Source organism: Cyprinus carpio, chromosome B9, assembly GCF_018340385.1.
Source record: "Cyprinus carpio isolate SPL01 chromosome B9, ASM1834038v1, whole genome shotgun sequence".
Taxonomy (NCBI): Eukaryota; Metazoa; Chordata; class Actinopteri; order Cypriniformes; family Cyprinidae; genus Cyprinus; species Cyprinus carpio.
In genome coordinates, this window is record NC_056605.1 from 30,596,215 (window position 1) to 30,613,888 (window position 17,674).

At 35.2% G+C, this 17,674-nt stretch overlaps 1 protein-coding gene across 1 annotated transcript in view; it reads right to left on the bottom strand.

Annotated features, from left to right (window-relative positions):
- Positions 1–17,674, bottom strand: part of tanc1b (tetratricopeptide repeat, ankyrin repeat and coiled-coil containing 1b) — a 164,534-nt gene that overhangs the window by 127,062 nt on the left and 19,798 nt on the right. The window contains 1 exon segment of the mRNA XM_042731899.1: positions 17,346–17,435. Coding sequence (XP_042587833.1) covers positions 17,346–17,403 — 58 coding nt within the window. The 5' untranslated portion in view covers positions 17,404–17,435.

Consider the following 17,674-nt stretch of genomic DNA (forward strand, 5'->3'; position numbering starts at 1 on the left):
TTGGAGGTATATCCAGCTGAAACGATTAAAAAAAAATTTAATTTTATTTTTCACATTAGCATAATGTGTTACCATATTACCAATTGCCATAATTGTGACAAATATATAATTAAGCACAGTTTCTACTTATACATAATAGTAATGAATAGTCATAAATTATTTTTTTAAATTACTTTATTATGTTTTATTATGTATTTATAAATTAAATAAAAAAATGAATTAAAAAAAACATTGTAAGATTTTAAATAGGCCATATTGAAATAAGTTAAAAATATGTTAAAAATGCCACGTCAACTCTATGATTATGTAACAATAAAATGCTATATTGTCTTTTGTCTTTTTTATGTATATAATATAATTTCTATAAATATATTTTCTTTTTTTCATGTTAATTTGGGGTAAAATATGACTGGGCCATTTTGGTAAGCAGGGCATTCTGGGAAGGCTGGTCCAGATCACCTGTGTCTCAGGTCATCAGGGGTCACATGAACAGGGTCAGTGTGGTTTAGGGGCTCACACACACACACACACACACACACACCTGTGGCTCCCTGTGCAGACGTGTCTGCTAATGTCAACAAACAGTCTCTAAAAACCACTGTGACGCAGATGAGATACAGGTACAGCCGCATGTTAAAGGCCACAGCTGGGGTGCACGGGAGGAATTTTCCAAGAGGTTTCCTCTTTATTATCCTTGGATCAGTGAGCTGTACAACACCGGATGCTCAAGTGTAAAGAAAAACCATTCAGGTCCAGATATAGCTTGGGTAATATCAGGGCTACAGTCAAACACGCCTTCATGTCAACCAGAAAAACACACAGAATTATCTTGAAATGCTTAACTTAATAAAATTATGCTTACTAACACTATATACCAAATGCCTCACCCTGTAAAAATACTGTTTACATTTGCTCTGCTGTGAAAGAACTGCAACAAAGAAACTGTGAAAATACAAAGCAGAATGTTGTAAGTTTACATTAAGTTTTAATATATTCAGAGATTTTGTCATTAACAATAATTAAAAAAAATTCTGAATGCATTGTTGTACTGGTGGCTGGGTACCAAACCTTTTTCCACCATTAATTGATTTCCAGGGGCAATTCCATTCTAATCATAATTGATGTATGCTTCATGTTTTATGTCAAATTCAATATATATATATTTCCCTGCCTGCTTAATATTTCACTAAACGGCAGGTCTGATCTTCTATAAAGAGGAGATGATTAGAGCTCAGTCCAAACCGACCAGAGAGGTTCACGCGTCAGGTTTCAGCTCTCACATGAAAAACAAAGACAGGAGGCTCCTGAGTCAATGTGCTTAAAGAAAGCTGGAAGCGAAATTAATATCCTGTCCACAGGCTGACCTGGAATCTCAACTATTCTGAGAAAATTTCTCTTGTTTAGAGGGGAATTAGATGATGTGAGATGAGAATGTGATGAGAGGAGAAGCAGTACATTTCACAGGAACCACCGTGTCAGCATGTTATCACTATTCTCTGTCCATCGAGATGATCATCTCAGCTTTAGACACCGAAGATGAGTTATGAGACAGTTTCAATTTTTATATTTCTACATCAAATTGCAGTAGAAACATAATTCTATCATTGAAAATATGATATAAAACTTAAAAACTTTTAATGTTTATATACATCTCAGTTTTTATTTGAGTGCTGATCATTAAATAAATGTGATTAATTAATAATAAATAAATTATTTTTGATTTCAGTTATCAGCTAAATTTAAATTTTAGGTAAAACAAAAGTCATGGTTTCACTTTACTTAAAGCCTGTATATATAAGGTATTATAAAATTTTCTTAATGCATTAATTATGTCTTGTATTGCACCTTATAATGCATTAAATGATCTAATAAATAACTGCATCGACAGTAATAATACATAATTTTGGCATCTTTTTTAGGACGTATAATGCACTAAACCACAGCCAATTTAATGTTTAACAAGGAATCAAGGAAAACAGTATAATGCATTTTAACTTTGTTTACAATTTTTATAATACATTGCACTTGCATTATAAATAGGGCTGCACTATATTGGAAAAAACTCACACTGCGATATTTTGTTTTTATTTGATATATATTGCGATAAAAATAAAAAAAAATCTCCAGATGACTTGAACAGCTCTACTTGGGAAGAAAAAAAAAAAAAACAATAAAAAATATACAAAAAAAATAAACATTCAAACAAATAAAATTAAAAAAATAACACCATCTTTTTACAAAGCATTCTGTTGTAGCTGAATAACATGAGCAAAAATCAGCAGCCCATGCTTTTAATACCACAGCCAAAACAAAGAAAAAAAGTCACTATTAGCTTTTTCATTTTTGACTCCATGGCAGGAAAAAAACAGGATTGCGGTATGTAAACTCATGCGTAAAAAAGAAAGTCAGAAATCTGAGTTTGTTTCTCAGAATTGTGAGAAATAAAGTCTTAACTGTGAGATATAATCCCAGAATTGTGCAGAAAAAAAGTCTGAATTGTGAGAAGAAGTCTTATTGTGAGATATAAAGTTTTTTGCAATTACCTTATTTTTTTATTCTATGGTGGAAATGCTTCTGTATTTATCCATCTTTTGTGTCTGAGGAATCTTCAGAGAAACGCTAGTGTGAAAGTTGATACCTAAATGAAACATTTTTGAGAAGTCTCCTGAGCCGTGAAAGAGCACCATCTGAGCCCTAAGATCTTCCTCTACGTTCTCTGCTGGCTTTCCACTAATAAATACTACATCTCCGGTCCATTTTACAGAGCTTAAATTAGCACATCAACATACTGCACCCTCACTCTCCTTGGCAAGACCAGAACAACCTGAGAAGATCAAAGAAAGTGACGTGTTGCAGACCCTCAGAATTCTGCCCACAAACCAACCAATCTGACCCCAGCCGACTGTGTCCACCAACACAAAAGACAGACACACACACACACACACACACAGCTGAAACAACAGTGTTGGTGAAGAGCACACTGACTGCATTCAGGTCATCAGAGGTCACCACCAGACAGAAATGGCTAAACACTGTCCTCTGCTCCTAATTTATGATCATTCTGCAGTGGAAAACACACAAAGGTTTTTGATTTTGTTACAACAGGGGACCTGAGCTAAAGATGATCACAGTGGCTGCATTCAGAACAGCAAACTAACTAGGCATGTGTTAGACCGGCATTTTGTGTTTACTTGTGTTTTTGTTTGGTAAATAAATCAATTATATTTGAGATAAATGATTAAAATGCCTGAGCCGGGTTATGACAAGAGGTTCTCAATCTTTTCCATTCCACCATCCACCTAGACAAGTGTAATCTATTTCACGACCCACCAAAATATTTGAGATAAAAAAACAAAAAAAAACAATTGACATTACTTTAAGCTTAATCTTAATTAAATGTTTGATAGGACAGAAATTAAGTATTTAAGAAAAAATAACCATTTTATTTTAGAGTACAACTGTAAAATTTCACTACTAATATTTCAGTTTTAATTTCTTTGTTTACAGACGGTTAAAAATGTTTAGCCTCTGATAATGCATACTGTTTCACAGGCTTTTTTCAAAAACAGCAATAACTATAAGGTGTATACAGTATGCATTAAGAACACAGACAGTGATTTAAATGCAAAAGCACTGCACTAGGACACTTGGATCAAATATTCTGCTGATAACATCCACATTCACTCGTGCCATCACACCAGTCCTGCATTCCTCATCTCCACACCACTGTTACTGGGAAACTTCCCAGAGATCAAACACACTGATCAATAGTTCACGTGTCCTTGTGACTGTTTGTGTAAGGTCATCACCCTGCCAGTTAGTACAACAAAAACAAACACAGGAGGTGCAATGGCTGAGTAGAAGGGTCTAATATATATATCAGATAAATACATTTAATCATTTGTATTTTACTAGATACATTACGTCTACATCTGAATTATTCAGAAATACTTACATCTTTAAAAATTATTTGCACTTTTTTCAAACTGATTTATATATTTATTTGGTGAAAAAAAAAATAAAGAAAAAAAAAATCAAATGAGAAGACACTTTTTTTCATTTTCATTTTTATTCTCTTAACAACAAAGCATCCACTACAAGCCACCCTGAAGGCTTTTCCTTTCACAGAAACATCCGGAGAGAAAGTCCTATCTGGAGTTAATATCTGCATTAATGAGCCGCCAACAGCATCAGCATTGTGCAGCCATAACAATACCACACAAAGACATGATGTGTGTAAAATGGAATGATAAATGAACACTGATGTTGTTTAGGTCAGAGATGGGATGCTCAAACTTCAATTTAATGCAAGCTGAAATTCAATGCAAGCTCAAAAAACAAGCTGCATTCGGAGATTAGAGCTTCAATGCATCATATATAAAAAAAAAAAAACATACAAAACAAGTGATAATGCACAGTAAAATAAACCCTGATAGGATGATAAAGCCAGTCTAATATCATCATGAAGGGGTTTATGTTGCAATAATGATTCACTAACAGCATGTTCTCATGTTCTCATTCTACATGTGACATCTAATAGTATTCAATCACTTATGATTGATTGCTCCTTGCATATGGATCAGCAATTCTTCAGATGATCGCTTAAATATCAGACTTTACCAATAGGACCAAAGCAATGTCTGACTGTGGCTGAATTTCCATTTCAAACTCATATGAATGCAGTCAAATCAAAAATATAAGTCACCATATGCTCGTTAAAGCACGTTGAAAGCCCTTCCGATAATTTATGAGGTCAAAGTGCAGAGGCTCGGTTGTGGTGCTGCAAAATGCCTCGGGCGAAACTGACCTGCTAATAATGAATGTAAATGTCAATGTCATGTTCAGATGTGAACCTGGAGATTATGAGGCATCGCAGGTGAACAGACCTCAGAGTGTTTCACTAGTGGCCTCATAAAACTGTCCCTTCCCATGGTGCACTGCAGTAACTGAAGCACATCTGTGTCGCTACAAGTCCCAGATCAAGGTTAAGAGTGGAAGGTGATGTCTCTCACATCAAAAATCAACTACAAATAATCACAGAATTCAGTCACAAAAGTAGAATTTACTGTACAATATAACGTCACCGAATTTGAAATAAATAAAAAGCAGCACTATACTACTATTAAAATAGCAATTTTCACTACAAACCAAAGAAATTATGACGGAAATATGTTATTATTGTATAGTAAAATGTACTTCTCAAAGTAATGATAATAATACAATTTACAACATTAAAATATTCTTTGTTAAGGAATAGGCACTTTAATAAAAAAATAAAATATAAAAATGCAATATGTTGCAAAGGAATTATTTTATTCAAGTTTGATTACATTTAAAAAAATGTTTTAACATTTTATGAATGCATCTATTTATCTCTATTTTTGATGATAGTTTTTTTATTAAATAATAAATAAATGAATATAGCACAGGTAGATAAAGTACTATCAAGATCAATATCAATAAAAAAAAATCAATTTATACAGAAAACCTCTTTTAAATAAATAAATAAAAATAAAATTTTGTGTTGTAAAGGAATTGTTATTTTTCATTTGATTACATATCTAGATTTCTTTATGAAATTTTTATTAAATAATAAAACACTGCATCCAAAAAAAACTTTATTTGGGGAAAAAATTGTAAGTAATTTGTGTAAAAAAAAAAAAAAAAATCAATAATTTTTTTTTTTACTATTGATAGCCTTTCTTGGATACTTACCTCAAAAAACACCACAAATGAATCGTTGGGTCTGATTTAACAAGAACATGTAGGCTATTCATTCAGAAGGTCACAATGATTAAGAACAGTGATGGCGGCTGGAAATGTGACCTTTACAAGCCCGAGAGCTGATCAAAGACTCCCAAACACCTTTAAAACTCAAACCCCACTACCGGAATACTTGAAAAATACAGGATGAAAAAGACAAAACCACAGACGTGTCAGATGTGTGTGGAAAGCCCTCAGATGTGGTGTGGATCAAAATGGAAAAGGGTTTAAAAAAGGCAACCTCATGCAAGCACAAAGAAAAATGCATGATTCTGTTCATGCCAGATACACTGGAAAAAATGAAGCACACACACACACACCCCTACTGAGCTTATAATTGACCAATTTGGAATCCTCTACATAAGCAGAAACTATTGATGTTGCTAAACTAACAATCTTTAAGTAAAACTATTAAAACTTTTTTTTTTGTTAATCAAAATAAAGAAAACCAAGTCTTTTTTTTTTTTTTTTTTTTTTGCCATTGTTGTTCTGGTTTCCACTAACTTTTGTATGACCTTTCCTGATCCCACCCCCGTCTCTCTCTCCTACCTCACTTCCTCACCCAACAACACCCACAAAAAACAAAAAAAAAAAAAAGCCAAAAAAAAAAATCAAAAAAAAAAAAAAAATTACAAAAAAAAAATACTACTTTATATTAAAAAAAATGGATCATATGCAGAAACTACTTATGTTGCTAAGCTAAGAATCAGAATTAAGTAAAATTAAAACTATTAAAACTTTTTTTTGTTAATTGAAATAAACCAAAATTAAAATAAAACATTAGAACATGTGACACTAGAAATGTGACAACTGCAATAAGCTACAAAGCTCTAAAATAAAAACTAAAACTGAAATAAAAGTAAATAACCCAAATAGTATATTTAATAAAAATTTATATTTTAAAAAAATCGCATAACAGAACTGTTACAAATTAAACTACTGTAAAATTAAAATGAAAACTGTAAATACTAAAATGAAAGTGATATAATAGTGAAAAACTATAACAGTGTATAAATAATATTAACTGCCACTTAACCATGCATTAATACTCATAAACATACAGCACACATTAATACTGAACTACCACTCATTAATACTTTTTTTGTCTTGTATGAATTAGTTTGACATTTGAGTGAAATATATGATGCATAGAGCTCGTTCTAGTAATTTACGGGATTGCCTACTCCCCTGAAAGATGCAAATTAAAGCTGCATGCATTTTGGGAGTATGCCTATGATTCCTTAAAATGGTGCCTACGTAGGCAGCCCACGGGGTTTTTGGAGCAGGCACAGAGGGAGAAAATAAAAGATTAAAGGGCTAAATCTGAGATTGGAGATTGCGTGGGATAATGGCTGTGGTGTTTGGCATCAGGGAAGAGTTTCCATGATCCCTTTCAAAGTCCCTGGAGCGCTGCTGCAGGCCAAACCGCCAACATTTGCTCCTCTACAGTGCAGTTAAAAATGATCAGTGCTTTCCCCCTTTACCCATTACTGTTACAAATCACCAAGGGCCCATAACATTTCAAGACGAGGCAGACAATACTAAGTCAATATTCCAGAGACGCTGTCTATTAAACCTGAGGGTCACATTAGTCAAGAGCTCTGTTTGAGATCTGTTCCAAAAACTAGAGAGCTGCCTACCTAGACAGCACTTATAGGCACATTTCACACAAAAGCTTCCAAAAGGAAGGCTGCGTTTTAAGACTCCAATCAGATTAGATACTACATTTTGGTCAAATTGCATGTTGGTATAAATGTAGTTTAAAGAGTTGAGCATATCACTTGCAACACCAAGGTCACAGATTCTGTTCCCAAGAAATGCATGAACTGATGAAATGTACGCCTTCAATGCAATGTAAGTCGTTTTGTGCCCATAGAGAAGGCAATCCCATAATGCTTTGTGATGAGCTCAGTATAAATAATTTTATTTTACATTCATAATACTGAAAAGTATCAATAAATACGGTTCAATATAATGAAAAATGGACTAGTTGGATCACGTCACATCACATCTTAAAAACATTAAATTAATTCTTCATTGGCCGGAGGAGTTCTTAAAGTTTTTAAATATACTTTTATATTGCAATAATTTCACATTCAATCTTCAAATGAATGTACAAACAACATAAAGACGGTATATTTTTTAATATTTGTTTAATGGCATATTTTTTTTTATGACTGAAGGCCAGTATCAATGATACAAATACTGATTTCTCTATAAAATTGCCCCCCCCCACACACAATATTTAACCATTGACTATAACCATTCAACATTACAGTATAATTGAGAGCTATCAACTTTTTTTAACATTTATTAGACTTTAAAAAATAACTTCTAAATTAAGTGAACTTAAAACAATCTTCACATAAACCCATTATAATAAATGTCATATTTACCTGTGCCCTTCAGCAGAAATATACAGAAACTGAAATTGAAGTTATCAAACACTAAATTGTAAATTAAATATAGATGAATCCTTAAACCTATAAAAAAAATTTGTTTCCTCTTTTTTTTTTCTTTGTCCTTTGATTAACAGATATCTCAGCAGCTGGTTATTAGGTTGTTTTGGCTGCTATTTCTTTAAGAGCTGCTGCTGCTGAACATGACTGTTAAGTGGTTAAGTTGTATTTACAACACTGTTCCAGAAGAGTTCAACCCAAATATTTGTGTGTGTGCGCAACACAAACGGAGGACTGTTTCCTGAATCTACAATGTCGGCTGTTCTGACTCACAACCTGCAAGTATGTTTTCATATTTAAAAAATTTGCCGCTGATGATTCAAATGCGAGTTTTGAGCAGTGTAGAGTAGCGCTTGTTGTTTGTCATTTCTCCGATCACAAATGGAGACAAATGGTTTTATGTTTACGCGGTGCGATACGCAACGCGTAAAAACACAGTATAAGTCATTATAATCAGTAATTATGTCCCCACTGGATGCAACAAATACCTCGTTTGTAATGGGTTGTATTGGTTTTGTCTGGTCGTGCCGGGACACAATGCATCACAGTATGGTGAGGGGTGTAACATTTGCAACACATGCTTGAGGTATTCGGCCAATCACAATGCACTGGATAACTGGCCAATCAGTGAACACCTAGCTTTTCGGAACGATGAGCTTTGTAAAAATCAACACATTTCAGAAAAGACAGGGCACAGAGGAGCAACAATAATGTACAGTATGTGGAAAATAATGTGTTTTTTAACCTTAAACCGCATAAACACATTGCATTACACCGAATGCACAAAATGTTATTTTTAGCTACATCATATGACCCCTTTAAGGCAGCTTTAATCGCCTTTTTGGTAACTTCATGACATAACTGACAACGACATTGCATGGACATAGTTTATTTTGTGCTATAAAATGTATGTGTATGTATTTATATATACATAACTATAGACAGTACACACACATATTATGTAAAAAAAATAATACAATAAATAATTTTAATATTACACAAAGATAACCAGAGTAAATAGAAAATGCAGTTTTGAAATAATGATTTCATTTATTAAGGGAAAAAGCTGTCCAAACCTACCTGGCACTTCATGAAAAAGTAATTGCCCCCTAAATCTAATAACTGGTTGCGCCACCCTTTTCAGCAACAACTGCAATCAAGCATTTCCGATAACTGGCAAAGAGTCTTTCACATCACTGTGGAGGAATTTTGGCCCACTCTTCTTTGCAGAATTGTTTCAATTCAGCCACACTGTAGGGTTTGAGAGCATGAATGGACTGTTTAAGGTCATGCCACATCATCTCAACCTGATTTAAGTCCAGACTTTGATTGGCGACTCCAAAACCTTAATTTTGTTTTTCTTGAGCCATTCAGAGGTGAAATTGCAAGTGTGTTCGGGATCATTGTCCTGCTGCATAACCTAAGTACACTTGACCTTGAGGTCACAAACTGACGGCCGGATATTCTCCTTCAGGATTTTCTTACAGAGTTCAGAATTCATGGTTCCATCAATTATGGCAAGTCTGCCTGGTGCTGAAGCTGCAAAGCAGCCCCAGACCATCCACACTAACACAACCATGTTTACTGTTGGTATGATGTTCTTTTTATGAAATGCTGTGTTGGTTTTATGCCAGATGTAATGGGACACACAACTTTGAAAAAAGTTCAACTTTTGTCTCATTAGTCCACAGAATATTTGCCCAAAAGTCTTAGGGATAATCCAGATATTTTTTGGCAAATGTGAGACAAGCCTTTGTGTTATTTTTGGTCAGCAGTGGCTTTTGCCTTGGAACTCTCCCATGGATGCCGTTTTTGCCCAGTCTCTTTCTTATTTTTGAATCATGAACACTGACCTTAATTGAGGCAAGTGAGGCCTGCAGTTCTTTAGATGTTGTTCTGGGTTCTTTTATGAGCTCCTGGATGCGTAGTCGTTGTGCTCTCGGAGTAATTTTGGTTGGCCTGCCACTCCTGGGAAGGTTCACCACTGTTCCGAGTTTTCTCCATTTGTGGATAATGGCTCTGCCCGTGGTTCATCGGAGTCCCAAAGCCTTAGAAATGGCTTTATAAGCCTTTCCAGACTAATACATGTCAACTTTTTTGTTTCTCATCTGTTCTTGAATTTGTTTAGATTGCGGCATGATGTGTTGCTCTTTAAGCATGCTTCACTTTGTCAGACAGGTTCTATTTAAGTGATTTCTTGATTCAACACGTCTGGCAGTAATCAGGCCTGGGTGTGGCTAGTGAAATTTAACTCCGCTTTCTAAAATAATCTGTAAATGATGACAAAACTTTTGGGTAGACTGTCCCTTTAAGTCAGACAGACCACCGTGAACAACTGAAATGCCTCTCTGCAAACTGCGCGCTCATCATTAGTTACTGGACAGACACATTGATAACTTTTCCATTCAGCGCTACATCTGGAGAGTCTTGTGTTCAAAGGGCAGATGTGAGCTCCTAGATGTTTTAAACCGCACGGGTTTGTTTACCGCATGCTGCTCTCGTGTGAAAGGGCTTTAACGGCGCATGTTCTGGAGACTCCGTCGCAGTATTTTAAGGGACGGGTGGCAACCCTAATAACTGTGTTTACATTAATTTTGCTTCATTAAAAAAAAATTTTGAGACACAAGTGCATTAAACCACTTACACTGAGTCGCACACAGCTGCATGCACGAGCAAACAAAGCGCGCGTCAGCATTTGAAATTGAAAGCAGCCTTCTGCTAGTGAGGTTCATATTTTAAATATATAAGTCTACTGCATTCCAAACCACATAAATTATGACTTAGTGGAGCATTTGTCAGGAAAATACCGATGGGCGAGACCGCACACCTCAATTGTAAAGCACGCGTCTCTCACAACGCATCCTGTGCAATGAAGCCCGCGAATCTCCTTGTAATTCGCTTCAACCTTTCTGAACTTTATGAAAGATTATTTTACGGAAAGTTTGAGTGGTGTAAGTGTGTGAGGAATTGGAAGCAAGCAGGGTACACACATATACACACACATTATATATATATAATCACGGACCTAGAGGCTTCAGGTCTTTTCCCGACCTGTTTCCCTCTTTCTTCTATCAGTGTACCTCTATAAAAAGCGAAAAGGTCATTGTTTAAGATTTCACTGTAATAGAGATCAACAATAAAACAATTACAACTAGAGATCGACCGATATGGGTTTTTCTATAGCCGATGCCGATGCCGATGCCGATGTTTAGAGGTCAGGGTCAGCCGATGGCTTTTCATTTACATAAAAGTTTTAGAGCATTTATCAAGCAGAATTTTTCAAGTTTGTTGGAACATAAATGTAAACTTAAATATACATTTAAATAAAATAAATACAATTTTATAAATAAAAATCAATTAAACTGAAAAATATAAAAAAAATAAAATATATAAAAAATAAATAATAGTAGTGCTGCAAACACACTAGCAACCAGCAACATTTGTGTTTGGTATAAATGACACAGAACATCTAAAGTGCATTCTAACTTCAAACTTACATCGCAGTCTGTTCATTATTAAGATTAAGTACAGTCAACCAAACATATAAAAGGTTACACTAGTCAGTTTAAATAGACTGTAGTATACCGGTTCACTCTGCTGTTATGCCAAGGACGTTTTTGCTCATGTGAAGAGGATGATCTTTTCCGTCTAGTTTACATTAAAAAAATAAAAAATATTATAGTTTAACAGATACATTGCGAATATGGAAACGTTTGGATATGTGCAGAACGAGACGTGAGCAACAACCTCCAAACACATCTAGCCAAACCCGCGCTCGCTCGTCCTCGTCTGCACACGCACGCATGCACTGTCACGATCTAATGCACTGTACATGCAGGATTTTTTAAAACAAATAGGCCTACCGGAATGCAAAAATTCAAAATCGAACATTTTGCAGAACCGGATCAAATAAAGTACTGTCATTAATACTCGCATAAAATGTTTAATGTGAAAAAAGCGGTTCACTGACTGCGCAGCACAGCCACAAGCGCCACAGTAAGCCTACGTTTGGGATCATTTTATTTTTAATACTATAGTGTCATTTGAAAACATTGCAATTGCATTTTAAAATACAACAACGAGCACCACGAAACCATTTAAAGAGGCGCATTCAGCGGTCTCCTTGACGGAAACACAGTCAACAAAGTAAATGATCTCAAATGTACAGCGCGCTCTCTTCATTTTATATCAAATGATCATAATCACATCTATTCATTTTACAGTCCTGCTACTAGCATTTTATTCAGACTAAAACCCCTTTAATTCGGGTGAGAAAGCTTTTTTTTTTTCAGAGTGGCTTTTGCACATAATAATAATACCCCGCTGCAGACGCATTTTGCAGCATTAAGCTTATTCATTGATTGCTAATTTAAACGACGATCGATCATGGAAATGATCAAATATTGACATCCCTAAATGCAAATGAGTTGGATGGAAAACTGGCTATTGTCTGCATCAAGCCATGCTTCTGATCAAATGTCATTCACCGTTCTGGACTGCTCCAGGACAGCTGTCTCCGAGCACGCTTTGGCACGGTGCTGTCTGTGAGCGGGGCGGAGTAACGTAGCCCTCAATCACGCTGCAGTGTTTGTGAGAACTGCCACCTGCTCCACTCCATTTACAGAGTGAAATTCTCTGACTACCTTTATCTCCCAGGACTGTTGTTGAATCTTCCAAAAGTTTTGGCTTGGGGTCCTTCACATGCGGCAGCAGCACACCGCCACCGGGGCCACCAATAACACGGGGCTGCCCGCCGACATGCCTGAATTTAAATCGGCGCTACTAAACACGGATATCGGCCGATGCCGATATATTAAAAAATGACAAATATCGGCCCGATATATCGGTCGACCTCTAATTACAACAATAATAGTATAGCCTAAATATTTATTACAATTCTACAAATATATACATATGGACAGAGTGGCTTGAGGCCTTTTCCCGAAACGGTTTCCCTCTTTGTAATTTCACTAGTAAATGAAATAATATCATAAATATTTAAACTTCTAGGGTGTCTAAGGTGCTCTGGGGCTGTAAGTGTAACTTCCACCATTCAGCTGTTTTTTGCACTCTTTGTGTTTGTCCCAGTTTGCATCTCTGCTTGCTTATTGACTGCACAAGACTTGCATAAGTGACGGATCCATCAACAGGACCAATCCTCTCTTGACTGGCTGCGGGACATCCTCATTGTCAAGCCCTGCTCTGCATTCTAAGACAGTGTGAGGACATTAGTAATCCAAGACTGAATCTGAGCTCTGAAGCCTTTCAGAACAGCAATGTGATATTCAGCAAAGTGAAAAAACAGCCTCCACCACTCCTAAAACACAGAAAACATTTCCTCCAACACATCTAGATTTTATAGCACACGACCCACCAGACACCCTATATAAATATGCCACTAATTCCCCACACCGACAACAACAAAATGACAAGACAGCAAAGCAACTCCAGCCTCAGCCACATCAAGAGCTGACAAAACATGTCATTTCTCATTCAAGGCAACAACAGAGATGCTGAACGGCCGGAACCGCCCCAGTGGGATTGAGAGAGGGGAAACAGACAGACACAAAGGATAGACAGACCTGTGACTTCATGAAGCATTTCCAACTGGGAGATTGGGTGGGATTTCTGTCGTAATAATCAGAGCGTCCCATCTAATAGGCTGATAACTAATACAGCAACAAAGGAAAAGGAACCAGATGACCAGTCTAGACTAGTACTACTAAATCACTTCAGTAAAAGCAAAATGAAAAGCATAAAATATAAAACTTTACAAATGTAAGCCCTTATGATTTTTGCAATGCAGAAAATGTGGACAGCATCACAGAATCCAGTCATAATAATGGAATTTAATGTATAAAGCAGAATGTCACAGAATGTGGCACATTTTATGGATAAATAAATCAAAAGTGGGGCTGAACAGTTAATCAAACTGCGATATGCGAATATTTTAAATATTAAAAATATGAATTCTGCATGTTCATCAAATCCCGACATAACGAACTTTGTATGGCACTAAAAATTGAATTTTTGTTGAACTTTTAATTAATTGTAGTTAAATTGTGTAAGTTTCATGATTCCAGTTCATTAGCCATAACTTTGATTTCATTTAAAAATTAAAACTAAATCCACAAAAACTAAAAATGGAGGAAATGGAATCCAAAAATCTAAAATAAAGGAATTTGGGATTTTTTATTTTACAACATATGGTAAATAAGTAAAAATGGATTTCATATGGCCCTAAAATGTAATTTATGCTACATTTTCAATAAATTGTTGCTAAATTATGTAAGTTTTCATGATGTCAATTAATTAGACATACCTTTTGATTTCATTTAACCACTAAACTGAATCCCAAAAAATGTAAAATTAAAAAAAGGAATTAAAAAAAAAAAAAAAAATGAGGATGTTGCACAACCTGTCCAGGTTGAGATCGGTCTAATTTGACAAGCCTCTACCAAGTTACAGATGAAATTGCGCCAAATTACAGAAGTTGACTGGACACATGACCTTTGACATCAACAACAAAAGACATAGGAAGTTTTTGCATTGATAGAGACATAAAGACAGACAGACAGGGTGTGTAAAACATGACTCAAGCATGATGAACACCATCCTACAGCTGAAAACAACACTTCAAGGAATCAACAAGGGGTGTTCCCATGGTGATGTTGTCTAATGAGGTTTCATATGGATTATATGGATTGCCAATGATGTCATTAGTTGATGAAGCACAGACAGTGATGTGTACATGATTGCACATGATCTTAAGGACAGCATACCAAATACATTCTTTACACACATTTGAATAGGGCCGCATGACTAATAATAAAGAAAAGGATTATAATACAAAACAAATTTCTTGATGAAATACTTGGATGAACCCCCACTGGTGACATCACTACACAAATAATGAGAAATGCATTTCTGGGGGGGAGAACAATCAACCACTCACAGTGTAAAAAAAAAAAAAAAGTGCATGACCTGATAATAAATTATAATAACAAATTATTAAGTTAAAGTGAGGAAAATAAATCTGCATGTTCCTGCAGAACAATCAACCACTTACAGTTAACAATTAATTTGTGTTTTTGTTTTCTTTAATATCACATATAATTTAGATATTTGAATGGTCACATGCTGTTTCAAAACTGTGGATAAACAATTATATTGCCATTTTTAAATTGATGATTTCTGATTAGTAACAAGGATGTGGAATAAAATTTTTAAACCAGACAGAAAACAATGCGTACACTTTTTATGCAATCAGTTAAAAAATTACATAGAATTATTAAAATAATTAATATTCACACCCACACATAAAAATAATTCCCCCTAAAAAATCAATCAAATAAAAAAAAACACAAACAAAAATCAAATAAATAAAGCAGTCACTCCTCCATATGTATATGTATATGTATATGTGTATATGTGTGTGTGTGTGTGTGTGTGTGTGTGTGTGTGTGTGTGTGTGTGTGTGTGTATGCACTGTACACACAAGGTTCATTTACAGGAGCAACAACCACACAAATTCACAGCAAAATAAATAAATAAATAAATCACATGGAGGCAGAGCTACAGCATTCGGAGCCAATTAGCTGAGAGTTCTACAATCCCCTTCATCTCTACTTGTGTGCCAGCAGCTTGAATCAAAAGTAAAAGTCCACCAAAGTCTTTATTCATAAAGAAGAGTTCAGTCAAAGCTAACATGTCACAGCCTGATTTGAAATGAAGCTTTTAAACTATAAAAGCAGCCCTGGACAACAACAGACACAAAACAAAAGCAATGGCCTCACATGAACGCGGCTTTATCATATTCCAGGTGTCAATTATCTACAGCTATAATGACACTTGTCTGAACCCTGGGGCTCTGTTCTAGTGAGCTAAGATGCTGTCTAGTAAGCTACTTTCTAAAGCTGCTCCATAAATGAAATAGTACCTAAAAATAAAATAACTGATCTGTTTTATAGAAAAAGCACTCCTCACATGAAGCAAACAGGTGACCTGACTTAATTTCAGTTGAGTTGGATGTTCACACATGGATTTAAGATGATGCTGAAATACTAGAATAAGCATTAAAAAAATGCATAACATACAAATGAAAAGCAATTCTTTTTAATTCGACTTCACTATTATTTATCAATTGTTTTCAGTACTGACTACAAAATATTTACTAGTTTAATATATTTATAGAATTTATAATATATCAGTACATTATATAATATAGTGTGTGTGTCGGTTTGTGTGTGCATTTATCAGTATAATATCTGAATATCCATCATAATATTTTTTAAATTGCAAAACTATAGTGGGAATAAAACACTGAAATGAACAAAAACCTTGAACATAAACCTTTTAATATTTGTTGTATAAAAATTATGAAACTATTTTACACAAATTACAAAGGTTTATCAGCTTTTAAATAAGTGTAAGTTATATTTCTCATGCCTCTTCTGCAATTTTAGATCTGCAAAAGAGACATGCTGCTTTATAATTTTTCCACTTAGAAACCATCATATTTACGCTCCTTAACTTTTGAAAGAGTCTTGATGTTTCCTATAATGCTTTAAAATGCTGCTTACACAGGCAGCTCACAAGGTTTCGAGCAGAGCCGCTGTATTTGGGCTTCTATCTTAATTCCTACTTTTCTGTTGAGGCCAAATCACCATAAATATTTCCATAGCAACATCCCATGATCCCAGGGAATTCAAGAGTACACATACACACACATCTCCCCAAAACTCCCCCAGAGTTCAGCCATCTCCCTTACACACCTTTCCACAAAACAGCCACAAAAAACAAAACAAAACAATAAATCCCAGAAAATAAATCTCACACTTTGATCAGCTACATGCTGACAGATCTCTGATGCATATCAGCCACATGACATCATCAGCCAACCTCAGGCTTCCCCAAATTCATGTATTGCCTCAATTAGCACATATTTACAAGTCTAACATCTTCAGATGGGCTTTATGTTGTATGAATCAACAAATTAGCTGCAAAATGCCTCACTGACTCATTGGCATCTTCTGAAGAAAAATGTTGTTTCCAAGGTGGAAAAGCTACTAAATTTTAGTAATCAGAAATTACAGATACAGAATCAGTTTCATGTTCTCATACCTGTATCCTTCTTATTTTTCCCGCCATCTCTGCTCTTCTTCAGCACGGCCTTGAACATGGCGTGACTCCAGGAATCCCTTCACGACTACACTGTGGAAACACAAGAGATTTTTCAGATGAAGCAGCAGGTTCATACACATTTGCTTTGGTAAAATCAGATATCTAGTTACACTCATTCTCCACAGATCTTTGAAATACATAATGCATGTCAGTGTTTCTTTGACTACGTGCTCTCTTTAAAATCCCAGGGGTTGATTTTTCAAAGTATGTAAACAATATCATTGCCCAGATATTCTATAAAGCTGCTTTGAGACTTAAAACTTACACTG